This window comes from Columba livia, chromosome 26 (assembly GCF_036013475.1).
Source record: "Columba livia isolate bColLiv1 breed racing homer chromosome 26, bColLiv1.pat.W.v2, whole genome shotgun sequence".
Classification (NCBI taxonomy): Eukaryota; Metazoa; Chordata; class Aves; order Columbiformes; family Columbidae; genus Columba; species Columba livia.
In genome coordinates, this window is record NC_088627.1 from 5642897 (window position 1) to 5662750 (window position 19854).

The following is a 19854-nucleotide window of genomic DNA, read 5'->3' on the forward strand; positions in this document are numbered from 1 at the left end:
AGCACAACAGCAGCGCAGCCAGGCAGGGATCTACAGAACTACCCACCTTTCCTCTCCCCTCTTCAGTTTGGGGTGAAATGGGGCTGTTCCAGGTCCCCCCCAAAGCTGGGCTCCCACTCCCACGCTTTGCCTTCAAAGATAGACCCGTGATTAAAGTGACTGCACGGTTATTGTTTTCTTACATGATCGCAGGTAAAACACCTGAAACATCTGGAATGTTGTGGCTTTCAAACCGCACCTTCCTGCTCCTCTCCCGTCCCTCCTGGGTCGCTGCTTGGAAACCGCGCTGTCTTTTTTTTACTCAAAATTAAGGTTTTGCTTCAAATTCGAATTGTTTAATTTGGGCTTTTAAGCAAGTGGAACTTTCTGCCCGTGTTTCCTCCAGCCTGGGGGTTTTATGCTCTGAAAACACACGGGGACAGCAGCGAATTGGGGTTCTGGGGCAGCTCTGGGGCAACACGAGGCCACAGCCTCAAAGAGCTTGGAGGGCAGAAATAAAAATCCCAATAAAAAGTGACTGATTTGTGCTTTTGACACCCACCCAAACCCCATCCCGGGTCCTCACCCGCGTGGACTGGGCTCCTCGGAGCTGGGCTTGTGCATTTGCTTTTCAGAAACAGGGAATCATTTTTAAAAATATATTTAAAAGACCAGACTTTCCGGTGAGCGCACGGCACAGCTGGCTGGGTCCACAGCTGGCTGGGTCCACGTCGAGCGCATGGCACAGCTGGCTGGGTCCACAGCTGGCTGGGTCCATGGCGAGCGCGTGGCACAGCTGGCTGGGTCCACAGCTGGCTGGGTCCACAGCGAGCGCATGGCACAGCTGGCTGGGTCCACGGCGAGCGCACGGCACAGCTGGCTGGGTCCATGGCGAGCGCATGGCACAGCTGGCTGGGTCCACATTGAGCGCAGGGCACAGCTGGCTGGGTCAACAGCGAGCGCATGGCACAGCTGGCTGGGTCAACAGCGAGCGCATGGCACAGCTGGCTGGGTCAACAGCGAGCGCATGGCACAGCTGGCTGGGTCAACAGCGAGCGCATGGCACAGCTGGCTGGGTCCACAGCTGGCTGGGTCCACAGCGAGCGCATGGCACAGCTGGCTGGGTCCACAGCTGGCTGTGTCCACAGCGAGCGCGCGGCACAGCTGGCTGGATCCACGCTTCCCAACTGCGCTTTAATAGTCATTTTCAAGATGGCACGATTTTCCTCGTTAAGCACAGACAATCAAAGCGCTGTTACCGCCTCAGCCAGGAGATCCATTTGTGGTTTTTTTTGTTCCCTCCCAACTGCCAAAACCAGAAAGACCTGGATTTCCCTTCCCTGTCCTGGGGCAGTTTCCAGGGGACCCCGTGGCCGCAGGCGGGTGTCTGCGCTCCACACACCAGTTCACCTGTGAACAGGTCTCGCCCAGCTCTGCCGGTGCCATCCTGCATGAACGAGCAAAATCCACCCCACTTCCTTTATATATATAAATATCTAAAGGGTGAGTGCCACGAGGATGGAGCCAGGCTCTTCTCGGTGGCAAACAATGATAGGACAAGGGGTAATGGGATCAAGCTGGAACACAAGAGGTTCCGCTTAAATTTGAGAAAAAACTTCTTCTCAGTAAGGGTGACAGACACTGGAACAGGCTGCCCAGGGGGGTTGTGGGGTCTCCTTCCCCATGGACATTCAAAACCCACCTGGACATGTTCCTGTGCGACCTCACCTGGGCGTTCCTGCTCCAGCAGGGGGATTGCACTGGATGAGCTTTTGAGGTCCCTTCCAATCCCAAACATACTGTGATACTGTGATATTGTGAAAACCCCCAGTTTAGCACCAGGCCTGAGCTCGGGACGCCAGCGACAAGCTGCAGCTCCTGCTTCAAACGTAAAGAACAACAACGTATTTAATGATTATTTGAAGATATTAAGGCAGCGGCGAAGGGGGAGGGAGCGGCAGACACGGGTGATGCTCAACAGGATCTCACATTTATTATTGAGAAGTGATTAATGGTGAAAAGAAAGGCAACGCCCATTCCTCATTGGCTTAACAAGAACTGAAGAAACATTCACTACACATTTTACAATATTTCTTCCTCTTTTTTTTTGTCCAGAATTCATTCTCCTGTAAACAAAACGACTTTTACCGCTGTTCTCAGCTTCCAAAAAATCAAATTAATCCAGACTTCATCTGTAAATCCGTATAATGCACAAGAACAGAACATTTCTTAGGACTCCTAGTACTTGACTTTTGAGTAACAAAGGGTCAGAGAAAAATGAACCACCCTTAGGACACAACCTCGTGGGCAATTTCTGCTCAATCCTTAGGCCAAAACCTCAACTTTTTCATACAATTTCCTCCTTTTCCAGGCCAGGGAGGGGAAGAAAACCCCAACCGAAGTGACTCCGATTCCATGGCGGGTGTTACAGCTCAGTGTTCCAAGTGCAATGTCAAACCTGGGGAGGAGGCGCGGGGGCGAAGGACGGGAAGCGGCGGGGCTTCAAAATTAAGAGAAAAACCAAGGCAATGTGCCACTTAGGGACCTGAAAATCCAAAAAAAACATCGTAAAAAGACAAAAAACAAAAGCGTATGCTCTGAAATCACAACCAAAGCCAAAAACGGGGACAGTTATCACTATACTCTACCTAGAAGGGATTTTTTTTGTAGTTTTTTGTTTTTTTAAGTCCTATGCCTTGTGAAATTCCAATATTGTTTTAACTGCGAGTTTGTCAGAGTCTTTTTGAAGTCAATGAAATTAAGAAAACAAAAGTCCTTATTCTCTCTGGGATTCCCTCTGGCTGCTCCTCTCTCCACGGGGACGGCCGGAGCGGGCGCAGCCGCGGCCTCGGCGAGGAGCCGCCTCTACTTGACACGGCCTTGGCGCTCCTGCAACAGAGGAGAGAAAACCCACGTTAGCCGAGAACAATGGTATTTGCTATTTTCACACATCGCTGTTTCAACAGGCGGAGCTGCCCCTGTGCCAAGTGGATACAGTCCAGAAGAAGAGGATAGGACAAGGGGCAATGGGTGCAAACTGGAACACAGGAGGTTCCGCTTAAATAGGAGAAGGAACTTGTTGGGGTGAGGGTGGCAGAGCCTGGCCCAGGCTGCCCAGGGGGGTTGTGGAGTCTCCTTCTGTGCAGACATTCCAACCCGCCTGGACACCTTCCTGTGTAACCTCATCTGGGTGTTCCTGCTCCATGGGGGGATTGCACTGCATGAGCTTTCCAGGCCCTTCAACCCCCCACATTCTGGGGTGCTGTGATTTTTTGTTGCAAAGGAGGATAAGGAATGTGATGTGTTGGGGTCCGCCGGCTCGTTATGGTTCCTTGTATTGAGGGATGTTGGCACCGCAGCTCCGCTTCCTTTCCCACGGCACAAATCGCCTGCTAGGGAGAGGAGTGAGACAAGGGGACACGTTCTCTTCAGAAGTGTTTGCCTCGTGTACGTGGACTCGTTGCTGAAAACCACCAGCATGAGAGTGAAAACCCACAAACCTCAAAAGAAACAACCAACCCCAAAAAAACCCCCAAACACAAAAAACGACATCAAAATACCAGCACAGAACTACCCAGACCCCTCCACCAACACTGCGAACAGCACCCCAGGGAGTCTGTAACAGAAAAATCCTGGTCATAGAATCATTTCAGCGGAGAGACCCTCAAGGTCATCGAGTCCAACCACAGCGCAGCTCTGGCACTGACCCATGTCCTGAGAACCGCGTCTAAACGCCTTTTAACGCCCCCCCACATCTGCTGTGGGGTCTCTTCAGCACCTACAGTCACAGAACGGTTTGGGTTGGAAGGGACCTTCGAGGTTATCTATCTCCAACTCAGATTCCAGCTCCAACTCGGGTATTTACACCATCTAACGTGCCAGATGAACTGCAGCACGTCCCGTGAGCACATCTAGGTCCTCTGGGCGTTGTGGAGTAACAAGCGAGCCCCCACATCACAGCCGAGGAGCAAACGGATCCACCAGAACACACAGCAAAGCTCAGCGCTGTTGCAAACGTTCACCCTGGCTCGTCCTCCTCCGGAACCGAGGGGATGGTGTAAGCACAGCGCAGGTGGAGCGGCTCTGCACACACACAATGGGCTCTGCTCTGCCATACGGACCCTGGCGGGCACAGAGGATCCACCGGGAAGTGTTTTATTCTCTTCAGCTGCATTTTCACTAGACATGGGCCACGTCTTATCGATCTACATGGGAGGAGCAAGAACAAAACACCAGCTCAGACTCATCCCCATCTGCCGGAGCCCTGGGTGAGCGGGGGCAGCACCGATGGGTGAGGGACACCGCGATGTGCTGGTGAATCGCAGGGACACGCGCCACCGCTCGCATGGAGCGCTGGCACCCGCGTGTCACTGCCGGCCGTGGTTACGGGCACCGCGCGTGGGCAACGAGCCTTCTGTGACCACCCTGCTCAAGCCACTTGTGTCACATCCCGTCCGCGGGGACGCTGCGGCCGTGTCACAAGCCACGTCCTGATAACAGCAACTGCAAAGCTGCTGGAGAAGGCTGATGAGAGATTGTGTTATCTGATCACACTGCGGGGAGCCAATAGCAACAAAAGGCTCAGGAGTTTGTACTGAGGAATGGTGCCTGTAATGCTGCACATTCAAAGGCTCTTACCTTGATTAATGACAATCATTCAACCTCAGTGCTCCTCTGGCACAGGGAAAGGTACGATTGCCACACAGACAGGGAAACAGATTTATAATCAAAGGGAGGGTCTGGAGAAGGACCAAGCGCGCAGGTCCCAGCTGTGCGGCACAAACAACAGTTAGTTTGGACCTGTCTGACCCGACCTGGACATCAGCGGGGGTTCCGGTGGCCCCCAGCCCAGCACAAACGGCTGGTGCATCGCCCGCTTATTGTGCTCATCTGCTCCACAAACAGCCTCGAGTCTTCACTAATTTACAAACCAAACATGAGGTTTTCCTGTTGTCAGCATTAGGAAGTCAAGAGTTACAGAGGAAAACTACATGCTGGTCTGTCTGCCTCACCTAGGAAAGGGGACAAAACCCAGGGATCTGGGTATAGCCAGATGTTTTCATCCCACCTCCTGTTGACATAACGGAGCTCAGCACCACGAACAGGAGATGTGATACAAACGTGACTCCTTGTCAGAGCAGGAAAGACTTCTTGTTTTACAGATCGAAATCTAATGGAGTCAAACCAAATAACCCCAGGAGGGACAGACCCACATCGCTGAGACAGCACGAGCCACGCGGGGACACGGCTGTGCCCGGGCAGCCCCCAAAAACGCACAAGAAAGCTCCTGAGCGTCCCCGGCCCCACGCCGAGCACACGGGGCTGGCGGGTTGGAAGCTCTGGTTTCCTTTCGGAACTCAGCACACCCCAGTGTTGGTGCACACCGCTCACCTCCCCGTTCAGCCCGAATATGAAGTCGCGGAGAATAAACCAGGAGCAGCAAGCTGCAATTCTCCAGGTACAGCTGTAACCCAAAACGCGCCTGAACACGAGGGAACACAAACACCACGGGAGCAACGCGCTTTACGTTAGACGTCTAATTTCCACGTCGAAGGAAGCAGCTTGGGGTCAGGAGGACACGCAGGACCTTCTCCATGCAGTGGGTTTTACACAAGCAAGGTGGTCCTGGCAGCTTTCAAACCGATGCAACCATTGCAAAGAATAAACCTCCTTCTTGCTCAAACGTCCCATTGGATTGCGTGAATAAACCAGCCAAATTCCCATAAACGTTTGTAATTACCCGTCTGCAGAGAGCCTGGGCACACAGGGCAATGTTTGTGCAGGAAACAGAATGGTAAAAAAAGGCCAAAACCACTGAAAACCACAACTAAGAACACAGATGAATACGCGGAGCAGCCCAGGAGGAGTCCCAGTGGGATCCACTAGGGACTGGAACCAGAGCTGCTGCCTTTGGAGCACACGCAAAACAACAACGGCACGAGTCCTTTCGGGTCATTAGGGTGGAAAATCCAATCCTCGCTGTCTTACAGCAGGGAGATCTTATTCTTTGCCATCACTACAAGGGATAAGAACTTTGCTGCGTTTCTTTTGGGCAGCTGGGTGTCCTCACTGCCGAGCGGAGCACGTGGCTTTGACCGATGTGTCCACCCAAAATCCTCACCGAGCAGGGAAGAAAGTTAATAGTGTGGACAAAAGCGATGGGAATAGTTTAAGCAAAGCACATTGAGCTGCTGACAGCACCTACCATGAGCAGCACGCCAGTTTTAACACCAGATGCAGTAAGGTGTCTTTTTGTTTTAAACAGACGAGCGTTCCTTCTCATTTGGGTTCACACGAAATGTGTTGCGTGACTGTGGTTACCCTGAATCACAGCTCACACGGAAAAATTTGTGCCGCTGTAGAAAAGGAATGACCCTCACTTGAATGGTTCAAAATCTTCGCTGCTGCAGAGTTGTTAAAGTCTTTGTGCTGTCCGGTCACACCACGCGAGTAACGGCAAGGACCGAGTGACCCTGTGCGGAGAAAACCGTGGAGCTTCACTTCTGGTTCCACGTATTCATACAAGATCTAGAGAAAGGAGTGAATAATCAAGTGGCAAAAGTTCACCGATGATAAGAAGCTATTTGGGGTGATAGAAATAGCATCCGACTGTGAAGAAAAAGAGCATTTTGTGAGAAAAAAAGCAGCTGAATGTTAGGGTGAATTTGGTCAGCCTGGCTCAGACACACCGAACAAGGCGTGTGGGGTAAATCCCTGTCCTAACTCCACGACGACAGGCTCCAAACTGACCGTTATCAGCCAGAAACACGAGCTTGGGGTTAGAGTATGTAACTCCAGGAAAGAAAACACCATTTGGGAGGGAAGACACTGCGTGTCCTCATAGAACCCCGGCGCAGGGGCAGCTCTGCTCCCCTCCATCCCTATGGGCACAAGAAGAACGGGAAAAGGCGCAGAGAACAGCGACAAGCGAGGACGGAAGGTTTTCCACGTGCAGAGCCACCGCGTTCCGGCTCTCCAGCCTGAAGACACGACTGTAACAGCAGAGCAGGGACACACAGAACGTTGAATTAACCGCTCACCACCCGCCAGCACAACCAGGGAGAGTCCAAGCCAAACAAAAGGACATTTCTTTACATGAGACATAATTAAGCTGAAGAACTTGCTGCTGCAGGATCCTGAGGATGCTCACGGAACGTGTCAATATTGGACAAGAGAAATCATAAACTATTAAAGACTCACCCTCTGGGTTTAAGAAATTCCTGAGCCACAAATTGTCAGGCAAGGAAAAGCTTCGGAGCTGGGTAAGTCTGTGCTTGTACCGTCCTTACAGGCACTTGCTCTGCACCGTGTTCCTGTTAGCAGCACACAGAGCTTTCCGCTGGAAAAAGAGCAAGGATGCCCGAGCAGCACCCATCGCATCTGCAGATTTTGCAGCCCCAAGATTGCATCACACCGCACAGACTCCCGGTCTGACCCCTGCGGTTGTCTGAGGCTCAAACACTTCCCTCCACCCAAATATTCTGTATTAGGAGAGGACAAGAGATCTACTTGCCTGCTTCTGGCAACCATGAAGAGCTGAGTTCACAAACTCCAGTAAAAAAGCCAATAATCCCCTCGGCCCTTGGTGTGCACCCGCATTTCTTTGCCACCCCAAAGGATTCACTGGAACACAGATTTGTATTCCAACTTCTTTTCTCCCCCCGCTCCTTTAAACGTAGCAAAACCCGGCAATGGAACCAGCTGAACCCCAAAGGGGCTGGTGTGCAGCAGCCAAAGGGTTGGTGATTTCTGGAAGGCTTGGCAATGATGACGGGAAGCTCTCTAAAAACATTGACACGTTACAAACGGCAGAGCCAAGGGAGCAGAGTCTTCCCGACGTGTACGGATAGGGAAGGAAACTAAAACACTGTGGTTTCTTTTCCCCTCAAGACAAGAAACAAAAGACAGAGTTCTAGGTAGATTTTATCTAACTCTTCTAAACATTGTAAGAAATACCCCTGCAGTTAACCGCAAAAAAAGCAGCTCAGCACTGCCATTTTAATTAAAAAATGTTCCAATGATATGGAACCAGAAACACAGTCTTTATTTCCAGGTTCTGGCTGCAGAACGGCTTACAGAACCCAAACACGTTATTACCTGCTGCACCGCGCTATGACGTGACTCGTACGCAATGACAAACCTCACACGGGCAGCAGTCCGGAAGGAGCTCCGATCAGCGCTCCGTTCCAGCCGTCCGCACGGGTAACGACGATCCTGATAATCCCCGTTAGCGGAGGTTTCCCGGGTAAATATGCCGCAGGAAAAGCGGGGTGTTCAGGCTGCCACGTGTCCAGCGTTTTGCACCACCAAGAAACTGGTTTATTAATTCACCAAGCCACGCTGACAGCACAATTACTCCCAGGTACGGGCAAGAACATCCAGGGAAACACAAGGGCTCTAATAACCGCGGTGAAAACAATCGCATGGCACAGAACGAGAAGCTTCCTAAATGAATACCTGTCATCTAACACCTTACAGGAGGCGGAAAAGAAGAAGGCGACTTTCAGACAGAACCAAAGAGCTGAAGAACTACGTTTTCCTTATGAACAAGCGAGGAACATTGTGCGTGAAGCTGTTCTTGATGCAGCGGTAGATCCAAGGTTCACTTCAGTGGTTTTCTTGGGATCCAAATCAGCTTTCAGCAACATCTCCTGACCCACCGCACCAAAGAAAATCCAGGGAACCAAACGGGACCGTGTCCCAGGGCTTTCAATGGATAAGATGCCTGGTAAATAGTCATCTTCCATACTTCCTTCTCTCCTAGAAATCCTTCCATGTTGTTTCTAGGGATTTGGTGCAGAGAAGGCAAACAGCCTTGGGACAGCAGGATGAAAGTGCCTCTGCTGTCATAGGAAACAGTTGGTTGAATATGCAGTATTTAAAAACCAATCTGACAGTCAGAAACATCCTGTTGGATACGGTGAAGCCAAAGCAAATTTGACACTCACCAGGATGAACGTAACAGCGGGAGAAAAGCATTAGCCCACCCTATAGGAAATATCCTCTCTCCTCCCTTCCGAGATTAAAAATTGGGAAGAAAAGAGTATTAATTTTCTGTATCAACTACGAAACAGTCTGCTCGTTCCCAACAGGCTCACAACACCGCTCTGTTTGCCCTTAAACCATATTTCCTAAGGGCAGCGGTGACACTTGCCGCTACCAACGCTCCTTTAAGCGGCAGCCGAGGCACAAAGCAGCACACGGCACAAACAACGGCTCCAGTCCGGCAAATCTCCCCTTTCTGCAGAGGCCGGTGGATCTCAGCACGAAAAACACCCCCGAACACCCACCCTGCACCGCGCACCCCGACCTGACACCCACCAAAGTCTCTTATCAACCGCAAACGTGACAACCGAGCACTGCGAGGGGACAGGGCCTGTCTGTCCTTCCTAAGGATCCCCGGGACCTGCATGGAGCCAAGTGCCCCGACGCTGGGCACGGCAATGGGAGAAGGACCCAAAATTAATGTCCTTGAGCGCTGATGTTCGTTGCTTTTCCAGAAAAGCTTCCACACGCAAGCAGATCAACAGCTCAGATCTTTACACTGAGGTCACCGCAACGTTCCTAGAAACACACGTGTATCACTACAGGCTCGGGATTTGGGTTATTTTTCCATATGGGGAAGAAGGGGGCGACACGCTCTGCCACAACAGCGGCTGTGAAGGGTTTCGAGGAGTCCTGACCTGCTCCAGGTACCACCCCCCCCCCGGGAGATCCACCCCCCCGGGAGATCCACCCCCCCCCCCCGGGAGATCCACCGTGTCGGGTCAGGAGAACATCCAGAGCCTTTAAAAAACTGGATTAGTAGAGCCAAGCAAGACACTGGAAAGAAACAGAGATGAGTCTCTGAGGACAAGACGGGCACGTGCGATAGGAAAGGACAAGCATGTTTTCAGCATTTTCACCGCTGAATCACTTCTCCTCCTCCACCAGGCAAAGGAAATAACGTGAACACTAAGCAAAGCATTTTTCTTATAATTTCTGGGCACTGTTTCAGGGAATTCTGAAGAAGTGACTGTAACAGCGAGAAGTATAAAAGAATATTCAAGAGTTTGCAGGTTTTCACAAACGCTCATCCCTCTGCTCTGGTACCAAGCAGGAATCAAACTGCAAATCAGACAAAGGTTTGAAGTCAAGTGAAACAATTGCAGCTTGTTAGAAGTTCAAACCAAGCCAAACGTGGAGACATTTCAGCTTCAAGAACAGAAATGCAGGACATATCATTGCAGGACATGTTGCTGCGGTCCAAAGGCTGGTGGCAGAGACAAAGAGCTGGTGGTGATGGGATTATTTCCCCGACACAAAAGCAGCTCCTCTGCGTTCTGCTTTACTTTTTGAAGCCAGGTGATCGCCGAGATGCTCCAGGGCAGATAAACGGCTTGGGCTTTTTTGCCAGGTAACCATCAGCCTTCACTCTACATTAACAATAAAAACACCCTTCTTGAGCAGAAACGCTGCTTCTCCACCAACCCATGAACGAGCCGTTAGAGAAACCTCAAGGGCATCCCCGGCCGTGTCAGCGAGCGCTCGAGGAGGTCAGACTGTTGCAGAAAGAAAGACCAAGTCACTTCCTCCGTGGCGGATGTGACAGGACAGGGGCCGCGGGCGCCCCAAGTGTGAGTCAATGGTCAAAAGCAAACACAACCGTGTGTCTACGAGACTCGCCGCTCGCCCGGGAATTCCAGAGACGTATGACTAAGTTCCCTTTCAAAGAATAAATGTTTTCCTAATCAACTGCTTCTGCACTGGAGCGCGACACCGAATCAGCTCCAGCACCGTTCGGAGCCAGCGGTTCTGTTCGAGTCCCTCGTATGTGCACGTCCCAAAGGAACTGAGGAAAGCAGGAGAGGAACCTTCCAAAGGCAGTTTGAAAGATGAGGAAAGACGGCTTAGTGATTTTCTTAAAACTGAAACCCATGTTTTTAACATCTTACTGATTTTCTGACATTACCAACTGGCAAACACAGCAGATTCCCACAGCAGACCAGTGGTTTGTCCAGCTTTCCCCACTCCATTGCTCTTCCTTCTGCTTCCTACCTGCGGACACTTACCCACTAACTCATTTTATCCATCCGTCCGCCCCCACCTGCCCCCCAGCGCCATTTCTGCCACTGGGCCAAGGTGTGTGCCTCTCGCACCGCACAGCGCTGCTCCCCAGAGCCGGGTCTGGAGCGCACGGTGAAGCTCAACTTCCTAAGACCTCCCGCACAGACCAGATTTCTGATTGCATTCAAAACCTCAGTTAGTAGAAGAGAAAATCACCGCTTCGGTACAGGCTGGATACCAGTTTCAGGATGTGAAGGCTGGCAAAATATTCAGGTTCTCACAAAAATCAAGTTTATACCTCAAGACCTCATAATCTATTCCTCCCTTCAAGCACTGGGCGTATCAGTTGCAAAACGTGACCACCTCTGTGTACAGGTGATGCTGTTCATTCAGACAATGCTCCAAGTAAAATATATTTAAAAAACCAACCAAAACTGCATTCCCTGTCACGGTGAGCAGCTGCAGCTCCTGATTCAGCTCCTCAGCTGTTGGGTGGAAAATTACCCATTGCTGAAACTGAAGAGACCATCAGAAAACACTTGGCAAACTACTAGAAAGCTGTGCTGATGCTCATTTGTAATTATGATTTTGATCAAATACAAGCAAGACCCCTATTGTGGGGAAGGTCGGTCACGGGTGGGTAACACAGCTGTACCCAAGTCAGATCAAAGCCCACACCGGTCACTGAATTTCAGGCAGAACTTTTGATTAGCAATCCTCTCGTTAATGAACTAAGGATGGCAGCAGCTCGGAGGCGATGGACCCAAGTGCCCACGCCGGCAGCTTCCACCGGCTCCAACCCCGGCAGAGCCCGCTGCCGAGGGGGACAGAACAGCCCGCGGCCACCGCAGGCAGAACAAGTAGTCACGGGCTTAAACTGCAGCAAGGGAGATTTAGGCTGGGCATTAGACAAAGCCTTCTAACAGGAAGGATAATTAAGCATAGGAATAGATTGCCTGGGGAGGGACAGGAACTGTAGGTTCCTGAAGGTTTTACAAGTGGTGGGAAACATCTGTCACGCTGACCCCACTTTGGGTAGGGGGTGGATTAGGCGGCCGTTCAAAGACCCAGCTCTGCTTCCTAACAACTCCCCAAGCCCCCCGCTGATCTCCTGCTTTACACTGTTCCGACCCAGGAGCTGACGACAGCACAGAAATAAATGTTGCTTAGAACACAGCGCTCAAGGAAGGCTGAGGTTTAGAGCAACTGATTGCAGGCAGGGCCTGGGGAAGCCTCCGCACCCCCATTTCCACCCCAAACTGCAGCTGCCACTGGGGTGGTGGCTTCCACCCGCGAGCACAGCTGGCCAAAAAGCAGCCTGATGCCCACCCAGCAAGTCAACACCTTCAGGCCACGGATTTATTGCAGCACAAGGCAGCCCCTGCTCCATCTCCTGCCCCACGGGACTTTGCTGAGACACACAAACAAATTACCTTTTTAACATTTTCCTCCTCCTCTTGGCGTTTCTCGTAGTGTGAGAAGTCATCGAAGATGGAGGTGGTGTGCTTGTAGGTGGCAATGATTTTCAACACCTGCTTAGCCTTTTCCAGAGGCACCTCCTGAGTGTCCCTGGAGTTGGTCACTGGTTTATTCTCGTTGTTCTCTAGGCGGATGTGCCGCAGCTGGCTGTTGGGAACGTCCTTCACAAAAATCCACCTGACATCAAAACGTCCCTTCCACTTGTCCTGGGACCACACACCCGCACACGTGTTATAGTCCACAGCAGATTTCATTTCTGCTACTCCGCAGAAGTGACCGCTACCGTTGACACTGAACAGTAAGTAAACGGGGCCCTTCCCGTTCGTGGAGCGATAGGCAGCATCCAGTCTCTTGTTGCCGTGCTCTGTACTGCACCAGATGTTATATTTAATGGAACGGTGGATATCGTCCTCAGAGTAACTCTTAATGATGAAAACCCGGCCGTGTTTTGGGTTCCAGTCAAAATCCTTGGGGTTGTAGTTGTTGATGGATCTCAGCTTCTCCAAGACCGGGTGCGGCTCCGAAGGAGCAGCACCAGAACTGGCCTGAGACTGTCCCACTCCGTTCCCGTCCGCGCCGTTTTGGCTGAACCCGCTGCCGCGGTTCCGAGGGGCGACCCAGCGGGCGGGCTGAGCCGCGGGCTGCGGCACCGGCAGCTGCGCTGGGGGTGGCGGCGGCAGCGGCTGCTGCCCGCTCGAAGCCTGTGCCACCGGTGGACTGGGGTTGATCTGCTGCCCCACGGGCTGCAGGGACACCTGGGCCGGCTGCTGGCCGATATTCTGAACTAAAGCCTGAGCCGGGGCTTTTGCCACCGGCCCTTTGTTATCCCAAGTTCCAATATCCATGTTGTGTTTGATGGGAGGCGGTGGAAGACTTGAGCCCGCGATGCCGTTCTTGGTCTTCAGCTTGGGCTGCTGTTTGGCTGGTTTGCTGGCGATGTCAGCCCAGGAGGTCGGCTTGGGAGGAACGATCGTGGCCGGAGGCAAACTGTTGGATGCCACGATGTTACTGGTAATGGATCCGCTACCCACAGCCGAACCCACGACTTTGGGGACGCTGCTCACAACGTCGGTGCTGCCCAGTTTCAGAGCAGCCATCCCTTGGTCGATGGTGTTCATGCCAGGAGCCTTGTTCAGAGTCTCATTAGCAAAGGCGGATTGCCCGTCGATCATCGCTCCACCCAGCGAGCTCGGGGCATAGGCGTAATTGCTGCTATAGCCAGAGCTTTGAGTGGATTGTCCCTGAGAACTGTTATTCCCCCAAGCTGAAAAGTCAATCCCGCTTGGGAAGAAGTTAAAGCCGTGCTGCCCGAGGAACGGGGTGCTGCCCAGGGCCCCTGGCTGCCCGAACATGGCGTCTGGGAGGAAATGCGGCTCCCCGTTGCTCAGCTGTCCGTAAGAGGTCAGGTAGGGCATGGGGGGGTCACCTCCTGTAGACCAGGCAGCCTCGCCTAAGGAGTAGGAGAATCCGATGGAGGGACTGTAATAGTTCGGTAAGTAGGAATCAGACATTGCAGTGTATGCATTATTCTGGAAAAAGAAAAGAAAAAGAGTAACAACAAATAAGTGCTGAATAGCTGGGATGAGCTGAACGGATTCTAAGGGACCAGGAATAAAAGTCATCCTAGGCTTCCCATGCCCCAGCCCTCCCTACCTGCAGGCTGGGCAGGTAAACAGGCCTGGCCCTGAACCGCCTCCTTTGTTACACGCGCTCGGAAAAAACGTTTAATTGCCAGGAAGATTAACCACAAAGGCTCAGCGAGCTCCCCGTGCGGTGTGCGGCGCTCCTGACGTGGACGGCACACCGCGCTGCTCCTACGAGAACAGGACCGACCTACCGTCCAAATGTTATCTTCTGCTACTACCAAAGAGGGCTTAGCACAGGAATATGCCTTAATTTTGCTGTTTGGGGGGGTGGGGAAAAGACTCAAAGTGGAATATGGAGGAAAAGGTGCAGTGGGAACGTGCCAAAATCATGAGTGTCCCTCCTTGCCTTCCTTGGTCCCTCTGTTACACCTGTTATCCATGAAAACAGCTTTATTGCTCCAATTTAAGGTTTCAGAGCTCAAACCATCCCAAGAACTTGCAAACAAACAGGGACTCAAAGCCTCACCCTCCAAACACAAACTGCCACAGTGCTTTGGGCACAAACTCGAAAAAACACCTGAAAATGGGGAGCAATCAGTAAGGTTTCAATAGGAGCCTTTTGCAGCGTGGTGACAGCCCAAGAGAGCAGGCGCCAAATTCAGAGGAAAAAAGCTGCTCCGTGCCTTTGTTTCCCTTTCAACATCCAAGTAGCCTTTAGGTTACGAAAATAAATGGCTAATTTTACAATTAGGGAAGGCTCAGCCATCAGCACGGTTGGCTTATACGAAAACCATCTGTCATCTCGCATTCAAACCAGGTTTCCCTCCGGGGAGCAGTTAAAGCCACGTTAATGGACATTATCATCCCGTAATTTGAACCTGCGTGCAGCCTCGCGCTGCAGAGCTGCTCACAAGCCACCCCAGTGCAGAGGAGATCAAAGTCAGGGTTAATTCCCATTTAAAGCTTGGCTTGCAGCAGGCTCTACTCCAGTTTTGGTTAAATCATGTTTTCCTGTGCCAAGTGCAGCTCCCGAAGGACTTCATGGCCACACTGACACCCACAGAGGCTCTTGGGATGGCTCTGGCACCCTCCAGAACAGCCGGTTGGCTTCTCCACCTTCCACAGAGGCCGAGGAAAGCAAGAGGCTTCGGGCAAAGCCAGCCCCAGCTTAATAAAAATTAACAGGAATTATTTATCATAATGTGTGCAGAGACAAGATTTGCTTTGTTGTGTTAAAAAGCTTTCTGTGGTACTTCATGGTGTGAATGCATGAAAACACAGAGATACTATTTCCATCTCCCCAAAAGAAGGGGCCCCAAAAGCTAATTAATACCCAAACTAACTCTTACTCAGGTTACAGTTGTACTAATTGAGGAGCTCAGTCCTGCTAAACCCAAACCAACGAGCAATCTTTAGGGCTCAATCTGTCCAAAAGCACAAACACTGATGCTAATTTGTAAGGCAAATGAAGGACTTCAATAGTATTTGGAACCAAAGTACCTTCAAAAGAAGAGTAACAATATACCCTCCTGGATATTGGCTTTAATGGAACACGAACATCGGCCCACACCTAAAACCTGAGCCCAGCGGGCAGAGCAGCGGTTTCCGCAGCGTTCCCCTCAAACACATCACTGCCAGATTAAAACCTGTTCCGTCACCTCTAAATATTTTCCTGCGTGGCGTGTAAATCACCATGAGACGTTTCAGCGCCGTCCGCGTTGAGGCAGAGCAGTGACCAGCTGTACTCACACAGCGAGGAGGGGGCAGCGGAGTTAATCCCAGCTCAAAGCAGGTTTAAGACAAGGTCACCTGAACATCTAAACCACGCTTTGCCAAACCTGCAACCTGCGCTCGCACAGCTGACACAGCTCCTGAGCAGGGTGCTGATCAAGCCTCACCACCTCTTCATTCTCTCCAACGACTAAGACCTTTTGGACAGTTATTCCCTCAAATTCACTATTCCTCTTCCCCTCAAGGCTAGGACGAGGGTTTAAACTTACTTATTGTTGCTGTTGACCTTTTATTTGTTCATTTTAACTGTTGAAGAATCACTTATCTGCGCTTCGAAACACTGACTAACTTCATTTCTGGCTGACAAGTTACTAACGGTCACCCCTGCAACAGCAGCTCCTGCACGAAGAGCCGGAAAACGTCACAACTTGGTCACCTCCTGCTCGTGCGGATTGCTCCGAAAACCATTTCGGACACCACTCACGCTATTCCATGGCAGTGAGCTTCATTTAATCCATTTTTCAGTGCTGTGTCTATAGCTCCCATCTTCAGCAAAGAGACGAGCGCTTCGCTACTTCCCAACGTCTTTGCTTGGCTGGCGGGCTCAGCAGAACCGCAGCCTTCTCCAGGTTCTGGTTTCTATGACACCGGGTGTCAAATCCCGGATGGGAGTTGATGAGCGACACAATATGGAGAGAAAGTGAGACAAAGTCACCCTAAAATGTGATTCAAAGTGAACACGGCGGTTTTACCTCACTCCTACTGAACTTACAGCGCAACAGCTCTGCTTCTCAAGACAATCCTTCCTGATTTTTAAAATGGACTTTTACCGGTATGAAACACGCTAAAAGATACTAAATAGTCGGTTGTTCTTCAAACATGAAAAACATGGTAAAATACCATGTTGCTTCTAACGTTATAGTAACCTTCATAATCTATAGGAGGTTTAAATAAAACTATACTTTGCAGGAAATACGTCCACATTCAGATAGAAGCTGGAGAATGGTGATGTTAACTTCTGGGATAGATAAAACCCCATTAAACAGCTCCCAGGAAAGCAGCTGGTTTCATTCAAGGCTTGAGAAAGCAATCACACTATCTCACCCTATGCAGGTGGGGTTGTAACCTTTCAGGGAGCTGAATGCAGTGAGTTATCTTAATGGACAGGCTGAATTCCGAAGGTTATAGATCAGCTGACAGACCCTTAAAGAATATTTAGCCTCACATCTTCAGCACCAACTAGGAGAATACTCATTGAAAATCCAACTCAGACAGAAAGTTGTTCTTGTGTTCCGATAAGACACGCACTGCTTATCTGAAAAATATATATTGTCTAGAAAAAGCAACCAAAAAGTACAGAAAGGGAAAAGCAGAACAGGTTATTCTCACTAATCGTGGCTGGAAAGAGAAGCCAAGAGAATGAACAACTGCTGCAGCCCTGCTGGAGATGTTTACCTGCAACCCTACTGGTACCACCTAATCAGGTGAACCCATGGGTTGTGTGTCACTCTCCTACAGCTCATTAAGAAAAGCAAACAGAAATCAGTTAACAGCAGAGCTGGTCTTAAACAGAAAGTTAAGAGGAAAAGTACCTGGATGTCTGACTTTCAGGAGCCAATCACAAGCTCTCTGCAGCTGGACTTCTCACTAAACCCCTCAAAAAGTCTTAACAGCCTTTATCACCTGTGTGTTCTGTGGGGTTTTTTGGTGAAAATATATATATATATAAAACTCAAGGAAACCCCATGACACCCGTTTTCAGTTTACTTGGCGGAGAGACAAGAATGTCGATGGTATCCTCCAAAAGCCCTGGGGAGCGTAACCGCACCGAGCGAAGCCATTTCACAACGCGGCACCAAGGACCAGAAACCAGCGAGGAAACGCGGTTCTAACAGTAAAACTGAAAGTGCAGAACTTCAAGACAGTTACGACAAAAAAAACCCGAGCTGAACTGTAGGAAGCCCTTACACCCCCCAAGAGCTGCTAAAACCTTTACGCCTCATCCACCACTTCTACTGTTTTCCACCTGGAGAAAGGCACGTATGAAATAGCATATGACAATAAGAGAAGCGGAAAACATCAAAATGTAGTAAGTAGAGAAGGGGAAACGCAGAGATGGCCAATTCGCCTGCGCTGGGGAGCAGCAGGACCCGCCGGGCTCCCGGTGCTTCCCGCCCTGGAGCAGGGACTCGCACTCTTACTCTGCTCTTACTCACCGGCCGGGCCTGGGGACTCAGGTAGGGTTCAAAGTCATCATCATTCAACCCATCCTTCTGGTGCACAGATCCGTTTTGCACTGAGGAAAAAGATGCGGAGCGTTAGAAAGAACTCTGCGGATAAAACCAAACACTTACCAACTTAAAAGTGCTTAAAGACAGACCACGTAACGTTACTACGGCTCACTAGTGTGGGACAGCCCACGCTTCACCCAGCAGAGACGCCTCACACCGCACAAACGCTCTTTATCCGCAAACTTTCCCCCGTCCCCACAGCGGCCGCAGGTCCCGCAGCGCTCGGTTTGTTTTCCTCCCACACGCGTGGAGGCGCAGACACCCGGCGAGCGCCCGCCGCCCCTCCCGGCCCGCGGCTCCCCGGCCCCTCACCTTTGTTGCCTTGGCCCTTGGGTCTCTGGCGCGGCGGCGGCGGCACGGGAAGGAAAGAGAGAGGAGAGCGTGAGGCCGGGCGGGAAGCGGGGACAAGGCCCGGCCGCAGCACAATGGGCCCGGCCCGGGGGAGGGAGGAGAGGCCGCGGCCTCCGGGCCCGGCCCCCGCCGCTAGGCCCAGAGCCTCGGCCTGGCGTAGCGGACCAGGCCCGGCGCCGCCAGGGGGAAGGCCGGGGGGTGGCGGCGGAGGTTCCTACCTGCTCCAGGAGGCTGCTGGCCGACATGGCTCCGCGGCGGGCGGGGCGGCGGCGGCTTTGTCCGGGCGCGGCGCGGCTGCCTGGCGGACTCCGACTCGCCCGCGGCGGCGGCGGCGGCTGCCTGGCTGGGGTGACGCTCTAGCCAGCCGCCACCCCCCCTTCTCGCCTTTCCTTCCGGCCCAGCGTCTCCGGCCTAGGCGCCGCCGCCTCGCGCCCACACGCGCTTCCCCGGGCGTCACGCGGCACGGCGCGCGCGCCGCGCTCCCAGGCACAATGGCGGGGAAGGCGCGCGGTGCATGCCGGGCCGGCGGAGGACTTGGCGGGGGGGGGGGGGGGGGGCAATCAGCGCCCCCGCGCGACCAGGCGCGGCAGCGCAATGGGGGCGGTCTTAAAGGGCCAGGCACCCCCGCTGCCCGGCTGCGGTTTTCACCAGAAAACGGCAAATTCGAGGCCCGGCCGCTGCCCTCGCACCCGAACTCTGCTGTACCTCGATATCTGAGCTCCCCTGCAGCCCGGGGTGAGCGGGGAGCAGGGGCCACTGCGGCCCCCCCAGGACCCCCAGGCACCGGGCAAGCCGGGGGGTCTGAGCAGCAGCGACCAGGGGGATCCCCTCCCCCCTGCGGCCTCTGGGGTGACAGAACCGCCGCCACGGACAGTCGCTTCAAGCGGAGTTGGATCTTTCCCTTTAATGCAAAACCAGGCAAACGCATCTCCCTTCCCCCGCCCCGAATGTGGTTCTTTGCTCAGCATTCCCCGCCAAGCAGCTCCCGCTGCGCCCCGCATCGCCCCCCGGCCACCGAGCACAAAGGGACACCCGGAGGGGACAAACACCCGGCACAGCGCACGTGGTTTCAGCAGCGCGCTGTTCCTAATGCCGCCTGTTCCTAATGCCGCCTGTTCCTAATGCCAACTGTTCCTAATGCCAACTGTTCCTAATGCTGCCTGTTCCTAATGCCGCCTGTTCCTAATGCCAACCGTTCCTAATGCCGCCTGTTCCTAATGCCGCCTGTTCCTAATGCCGCCTGTTCCTAATGCTGCCTGTTCCTAATGCCGCCTGTTCCTAATGCCGCCTGTTCCTAATGCCACCTGTTCCTAATGGCACCCGTTCCTAATGCCAACTGTTCCTAATGCCGCCTGTTCCTAATGCCGCCTGTTCCTAATGGCACCCGTTCC

General features: G+C 52.4%; 1 protein-coding gene across 1 annotated transcript; it reads right to left on the reverse strand.

Moving 5' to 3' along the window:
- Positions 1-1947: 1947 nt before the first annotated feature.
- Positions 1948-18964, reverse strand: YTHDF2 (YTH N6-methyladenosine RNA binding protein F2). The gene is made up of 5 exons (XM_065041948.1): positions 18682-18964; positions 18425-18449; positions 18038-18117; positions 12459-14033; positions 1948-2868 (listed from the first exon to the last, which is right to left on the reverse strand). Exons 1-5 carry the CDS (start codon positions 18706-18708, stop codon positions 2845-2847), a joined length of 1731 nt encoding a protein of 576 aa, XP_064898020.1. The 5' UTR covers positions 18709-18964; the 3' UTR covers positions 1948-2844.
- Positions 18965-19854: the final 890 nt, after the last annotated feature.

Excerpts from the sequence above, each read along its gene's own strand:
- YTHDF2 (XM_065041948.1), bottom strand. The coding sequence starts at position 18,708 with ATGTCGGCCAGCAGCCTCCTGGAGCAG. Across the intron at positions 18,450-18,681 it reads CCAGCAGCCTCCTGGAGCAG|AGACCCAAGGGCCAAGGCAA; the intron begins GTAGGAACCTCC and ends CCGCCGCGCCAG. Across the intron at positions 14,034-18,037 it reads TGAGTCCCCAGGCCCGGCCG|AATAATGCATACACTGCAAT; the intron begins GTGAGTAAGAGC and ends TTCTTTTTCCAG.